The 6,946-nt window shown below is 44.3% G+C and overlaps 2 protein-coding genes and 1 long non-coding RNA gene across 4 annotated transcripts; 2 read left to right on the forward strand and 1 right to left on the reverse strand.

Moving 5' to 3' along the window:
- The first annotated feature begins 1,935 nt into the window (after positions 1-1,935).
- LOC117474931 (putative nuclease HARBI1) lies at positions 1,936-2,557 on the forward strand. Of its 2 annotated transcripts, none has more exons than XM_034120966.1 (2): positions 1,936-2,206; positions 2,291-2,557. In XM_034120966.1, the coding sequence occupies exons 1-2, from the start codon at positions 1,950-1,952 to the stop codon at positions 2,511-2,513; spliced, it is 480 nt and encodes a 159-aa protein (XP_033976857.1). In that variant the 5' UTR covers positions 1,936-1,949; the 3' UTR covers positions 2,514-2,557. The 2 variants fall into 2 exon arrangements, with proteins under 2 accessions (XP_033976857.1, XP_033976858.1); XM_034120967.1 differs by having other exon boundaries at positions 1,936-2,202.
- A 131-nt stretch (positions 2,558-2,688) lies between these two features.
- Positions 2,689-3,821, reverse strand: LOC117474928 (myb/SANT-like DNA-binding domain-containing protein 4). The gene is made up of 2 exons (XM_034120961.1): positions 3,134-3,821; positions 2,689-2,978 (listed from the first exon to the last, which is right to left on the reverse strand). Exons 1-2 carry the CDS (start codon positions 3,573-3,575, stop codon positions 2,698-2,700), a joined length of 723 nt encoding a protein of 240 aa, XP_033976852.1. The 5' UTR covers positions 3,576-3,821; the 3' UTR covers positions 2,689-2,697.
- Positions 3,822-4,903: 1,082 nt separating this feature from the next.
- LOC117474927 lies at positions 4,904-6,587 on the forward strand. The gene is made up of 4 exons (XR_004555132.1): positions 4,904-4,961; positions 5,846-5,992; positions 6,082-6,115; positions 6,550-6,587. It is a non-coding gene; the product is annotated as an uncharacterized LOC117474927 (long non-coding RNA).
- The last annotated feature ends 359 nt before the right edge of the window (positions 6,588-6,946 follow it).

The following is a 6,946-nucleotide window of genomic DNA, read 5'->3' on the forward strand; positions in this document are numbered from 1 at the left end:
ACAGTCCCTGCTCTCTAGCAGGGACTGAAAAGCGGGTCTGATGAACTAAGTTGAGCTACTTTAGTTCCTGGGGCTTTTTGGTGTGAACGCAAATATATCGTAGTTCTGATGAACTATTGTGGGAAAAGTACACCAAAGTACTCCGGTGTGAACGCACCTAATGATGCCAGAATTGGGGTGACCACATGGTCACCCTTTTTATGGCCAGTGAGAAGACGTGCAGCTGCGTTCTGAACTAGCTGCAGGCGTCTAATTGAGGCCTGGTCCATACCCACATACAGAGCGTTGCAGTAATCCAGTCTCGAGGTAACAAAGGCATTAATAACCCTTTCTCGGTCTCGATAAAAACGACTTGGTCTTGGCCAATAGTCGTATTTTAAAAAAGCAGGTCTTGACTACGGTGCTGACCTGCTTATCAAATTTAAAAGCGCTATTGAAGGTCACTCCAAGGTTCATGACAGAGGGGAGGATGTTTTTATTGAGAGAGCCCAGAATATCAACCGGGGAGGCTGGAGGTTGGGGTCCAAAAAAGATGACCTCGGTCTTGCTCTCATTGAGGGTGAGGAAGTTTTGGCTCAGCCAGGATTTGATCTCTGTTAAGCAGTCCATCAATAGCTGTAGTGAGTTGACATTTTGATTGAGAGGCAGATAGATCTGTACATCATCAGCGTAACAATGGAAGGGGATATTGTGTTTTGTGAGAATTGAACCTAGGGGCAGTATGTACAGTAGAAAAAGGATGGGGCCCAGGATCAAGCCTTGGGGAACCCCACAGGTAATAGGGGCTTTAGCAGAGGAGAATGGAAGCTACGGTCTGTCAGGTAAGACCTGAACCATGCAAGGGCAGAGCCTGTGATGCCTGCGGACTGTTCAAGCCGTGACAACAGGATGCTATGGTCCACAGTGTCAAAGGCAGCAGTCAGGTCTAACAGCACCAGGACAGCTGGGCTACCTGAGTCGGCGGCTAGGAGCTGATCATTAAAAACTCTTAAAAGGGCTGTTTCAGTGCTGTGCATGGGTTTGAAGCCAGACTGAAACTGTTCGTGGATGCCATGCGTGGTTAAGAACGACTGTAGCTGGACAAGAGGTGCGTTCACACCGGAGTACTTTGGTGTACTTTTCCCACAATAGTTCATCAGAACTACGATATATTTGCGTTCACACCAAAAAGCCCCAGGAGTGGAGTGCACCAGCTGGGCGTAAGCTGGTCGTAACTCTACGTCCGACGTAGAACCGAAGGTTAAGACCAAACTAAAGTTATGACTAGTGCACCACTTAGACTTAAGCCCTGTATGCGTTGCGCCCGGGTGTAACTTTTACGCCTAGTATGGAGCAGGCGTAAATTGGAAAGACAGACTAGTATCCATAGTAACGTAAAACAGGCAAGAAGGATATTAACGATGGCAGGGCGTCTTGTTTACAGGTTTAACAATGAAAGGGCATTAAGAAGAGAAAGAGTCGTCCGTGATCGAACAAACCCACTGGACATCTATTCAGACAGTGAACTGATAGAGAGGTTTCGTTTCGGCAGACAAGCCCTTTTTGATTTAATCGAGGAGATCTCCCCTCAACTCCAGCACGGATCAAACCGAAACGCTGCGCTCTCCCCAACCTTGCAGGTGCTGATTGCGCTCAGATTCTACGCTAACGGGGCCTTTCAAAATACTGTGGGAGACATGATTAATGTTCATCGCACAACTGCATGTCGGGCTATAAGACAAGTTTCATTGGCCCTCCAGCGCCGCCTTAGGAACTATATTCACCTACCCACACAAGAAGAATCAGCAAAATCCAGGCAAGATTTTTTGTTAAAATCCGGTATACCTGGTATTGTCGGATGCATCGACGGTACTCATGTTCGCATTCAGGCCCCCTCTGAACATGAGTATTTGTATGTTAACAGAAAGGGTTACCACTCAATAAATATCCAAATTGTTTGCAACTCGGACATGGGCATTGTCGACCTCGTTGCAAGATGGCCTGGGTCGACCCATGATGCTCGCATCCTGAGAGAGAGCGCCCTTCAACGGGAATTTGAGGCAGGGAGAATTAATGGTCTTCTTCTCGGAGACAGTGGATACCCTCTGAAGCGATGGCTAATGACACCTGTCATCGCAGAGAGAACTGCACAAGAGCGCCGCTATAATGAGAAGCATACACAAACGAGGAACATTGTAGAGCGCTGCATTGGAGTGCTCAAACGTAGGTTAGTAAGTCATTTTTATAATATATAAAAGGCCAGCCTTTTAATGTAGATATAGGCTAAATTGTTTTTTGCTTTTTTTTGTAGGTTTCACTGCCTCCACAGTGAAATGCGAATGCACCCTGAGCGCGTCTGCGTGATCATTGCTGCCACTGCGGTGCTGCACAACATCTGTGTGAAAAAGAGAATCCCCCTTCCGATGCAAGGAGAATTGGTACTGGAGGCGGATGAGAACCCTGTGGCTCCTGCTGGCATCCGTGAAGATATCGGTGGACGACTTACCCGCAATCATATAATAAACAACCTATAGACCTATATATTTGTAATATGAACGCTGTTTTTTTGCAATTGCATTTCAATAAGCTCCTATTGTGACCACATATTTTCATTAGGTCTATTTTATTCAAAGAACACACACAAGAACATTAAATAACAACATTTTGGAGAACTATTAACATGAAATTGAGATAAAAAAACAAGTACAACAGATATGATTACAGAATGGTGAACACAGTGTCTTCTTCAGTGATTATTTGATTATTAAGGATTATAATTTGGAGTCTCAATTTCTCCTTCTCCAGCTCAATTTTCTCGTGTTCCGCTCTCAATTTTACGGTCTCAACCTCCACACGAACGATTTCTTTCTCCGTCAGTTCCCGCTGTAGCTCTGACAAATCCCTCTTTCTCTTTCGGGGTGTGGCCATTTGGGATTCCTCTTGAGTCATCGCTGACGCTGTGGGTGTGGGAATTCCCTCTTCTCTGCGGTCCTCTGAGTCTGTAAAATGGCAAGTTACTGTCAGTTACTGTCAGTTATTGTCAGTTGCTATCAACTGCCGCGATTGCTAATTGTTATCTTGCTAGCCGTGATGTCTCACGGGGGTAATGTTTATATAGATAATGTAGGGTGATGTTACTCTATTAATGACTTACCACTAGTGACAGCTGACACGTCTGCGTCAACCTCTTCAAATGTTGAGGTTGACGGCTCTGAGCTGTCAATCCCATTCAACCCGGTGAAAGTGGGGGAATCCTCTCCAAAAATAGCAATAATGATATCACTGTATGGAGAGGTTTTTGGTGCAGGGCCTCCGCCGGTCGGAGGGTTTTTGAGAACCGAAGCATCTTTTTTGGCTCTGGATAGTAGGTCCTTCCACTTTTTCCTACACTCTTCCACCGTCCGTATCCCTCCATCACCCAAGTCATTTATCGCACCAGTGATCGACTTCCAGGCTGCGAGTTTGTGTTTGTTTGTCATGGTATTGTTAAATTTGGCAGTTAGCGAGTTTTTATGCTCTGCATATATTTCAATTAATGTTCTAATCTCTCTATCAGTAAAATTGGTTTTTCTCTTCTTTTGGTTTCCGTTATCCATATTCGTTATTCAATTCTTAGCTTGCTCTGAATGGAGGAGTTCGAGTGTTAAATTATATAGACGTGTGTTGCTTGGCAACAATTACTGTTTCGCGTGTATTCACGTGGACGCGCATCTTAAGACCAGGCGCAGCTACGACCGAGACTAGTCAGGTTTGGTGCACTCGGTGTAAATTCTAATCACTAAGTCGGACGTAGCTAAGCCCGACGTTAGAGTTAAGACCTACTTTTTTACGCCCAGCTGGTGCACTCCACTCCAGGAACTAAAGTAGCTCAACTTAGTTCGCGAGACTCGCTTTTCAGTCCCTGCCACAGAGCAGGGTCTTTCGTGGGAGAAAGTAGTTCGTACGTCTGATTGGCTGTGCGGAATGCAAACCACGCCCGTTTGACTCAGAATTTGTTGTTGTAAGCGGCCATTGTATTTCCTCGCTTCGCAGCACACACGAAGAGATTCCTTTTGTGAAAGCAGTTATTATAGCAGCACTAAATAAATCAATTGGAGCGGTGGAGTGATGAGGATGAGGATGAGGATGAGGATGTGTCTGCGCTTCTGGCGATTGACTCGGAGGACGCGAAGCGCCACATTCAGAAGCTTCTACTGAATGCAGTTTCTGTGGCTCTGCAAAGTTAGCAGACCTGGCAAAGTCATGTCGGGACGACTACCAAGGTAAAATAAAATACATGCACTGCACTGTTTTAATCTGCACAATACTGGTCTTAGATGTACTTTTATTTGCTCAGTAGATCGAGCTAGCCATGGTAGAACTTGCTAACGTTAGGTCCAAGCTGGCTAATAACATCTAGCTAGCTAGCTATTCTCATCCATGCCCGCTATGAACACGTTTTGACTTGTGAATAAGTGTGCAATGTTCTGTAATTTGCTTCACTAACTCATGGCACTAATCGTGTGTTTCAGGCGAGGTGTTTCTCTCAGGATTAGAAACTAGTTTTCCCCTCCGGGATAAAACGATAATATAACGTTAGCAATTAGCATGCTAGCTGGACCTCTGTGGCTACACTGAGGTAAACAATAGATTGTAGTTGCTCTAATTTCAAGTAATTTGCAACATTCATTCTACATGTTAATGGTAAAAGCTTAAACAGTTGATTACCTGCATGCCACAAAGACTGATGTTCTAATATTTTTGCACATTTAAGTAGAAATGTAATTGAAATTCTATTTACTGCCTAAACATTGTTCCTTGTATTATCCTAAATAGTTTGACCTTGTTTCCTCAGAAGGCTTCTCAGACTACATGGAGGATCCCTCAGAGAAACACAGTTTCCACGTTCAGTTCCCCCCCGCTGAGAGTAGGCAGCTCCACACCCTGTGCCCGGTCCATCCTGACCGCTGCTGCCATACTGCAGCAAACAGGAGGGAACGGAGGTGAAAACACACTTTATACATTTAGATATGTGGAGCACAAAGAAAAGCATTGCTAAAAAACATTTAGCAGCTAAACTGTGGATAACAAGTAAACCACATTGGTTTGTTATTCAATATTCAAAAGCTTTTTGAATCATTACATGTCACTTGTTAGACGCTTTTATCCAAAACTTACATACTCAATACTGTGGGCAATCCCCACAGGAGCACTTTGGGGTGAAGTGTCTCAGGGACACAACGACATGCTGACTGCAGTGGGGTTTGAACCTGTGCTCCCCTGATCCGAACACCAATGCACTTATCCACTGCGCCACACACCTCCATCCTTTACTCAAGTAGAAGTACAGATACTCGTGTTTGAAATACTCTGGTAAAACTTCTTAAGTAAAAGTAAAGAGGGCTTTGAAATGTACTTAAGTAAAAAGTACCCATAACTACCAGCTGTTTTAAAGAGTACCTGACCTCCCTTTATATTAATAGAACAATAATGTCATTGTTAGCTAATGAATGTTTCCATGCTGAACAACGGCAACATGACAACGTTTTCATTGGTCCCTCTTCTTTAGAGAAGACCAGGAAATGATGGATACACGGATCGTGTTCAAATCAATAGGCACGCAATGACTCTAAATAATAATGATCACGCCACCAAACACACATTCAAACTAAAGTAACCAGCCTGTTTGGAAAATGTAAGAAGTAGAAAGTACAGGTATTTGTGTTCAAAATGTAAGAAGTAGAAAGTACAGGTATTTGTGTTCAAAATGTAAGAAGTAGAAGTAAAAAGTGATCAGAAAAATAAGTAGTGGAATGTACTTAAGTACAGTAACGAGGTATTTGTACGCTACTTCCTACCTCTGACCAACGTGTATCTCTATATTCAGAGCACCCAGTATAAGACGGTGGAGCGGGTGGTGCAGACTCTGAAGAACCTGTGCTGTGCTCTGGACGAGACGGAGACCCAGGCCATCACTGAGGCCGTCAAAAGGCTGAAACACTCCGTCAACTTACCCCAGACACGCTCCCCCAAGGTGGGCTAACACTCTGCTTCACACGTTCATACAGAGCGCTGTTTACATGTTAGGAAATGTTTGTAAGATCAACTTGTTTTGCTTTGCAGATGGGGTCCACATCGTCTGGTCAATCGTCAAATGGTACGTACACACAGTCACACTCCACCTCCACTTATTTAATTTAAATGTGATTGTTGCAGCTTATCATGTCAATGTGGTGCAAAGATGCATTACAGACAGAAATAACTTTTAAATAAAGTCACTGTCAAGTGTCTAAGGCTATTTAAAGACTATGTGGCTTATTCTATTACGGTATGAATCATTCAAAGCTTCATAGCATCATTAATGCTTGCATTAAAATTGTAAAACGTTTAATTTGTATCTATTTGTCCCTATCATGTCCTGAGAGCCCTCCATCCCCCAATTGCTAGTGCCTTCACCATTTAAAATGTTAATAGTCAAATCAAAGGTGTTCCCTGTGTTCCTCCTGTTGTGTGCCTGCAGAGACAGATTTGGACAATGTTGTGTTGTTGTTGCGATTAAACTGATCTTGTATCTTGCATATTTCACCTTAGGAAAGTGGGCACGCGATGACAGCTTCCTTGACACCATCATGGCGATGGCCCGCCGTGCCATGGTCAGCAAGGAGAATGAGGACCTGCGTGCCAAGGAGATGCACGACGAACGGCTGCTGCATTCACACAAGGCCCAGGAATCGAGGTGGAGCAACAAAATACCTTTCAGGCTGGGCTTCTGGCAGTGCTAAGCGAGCTGATTAAATCCAACAGGCCTTCAATACAAAAATTAAGAAAAACTTGTCGTTGATAAACTGTACAATGACTTGTTGGGAGGCGTGTGATGCAGTGGTCTGGTGCGTTGGTGTTCGGATCAGGGGAGCACAGGTTCAAACCCCACTGCAGTCAGGATGTCGTTGTGTCCCTGGGCAAGACACTTCACCCCAAATTGCCTACA

Source organism: Trematomus bernacchii, unplaced genomic scaffold (genome assembly GCF_902827165.1).
Source record: "Trematomus bernacchii unplaced genomic scaffold, fTreBer1.1, whole genome shotgun sequence".
Lineage (NCBI taxonomy): Eukaryota > Metazoa > Chordata > Actinopteri > Perciformes > Nototheniidae > Trematomus > Trematomus bernacchii.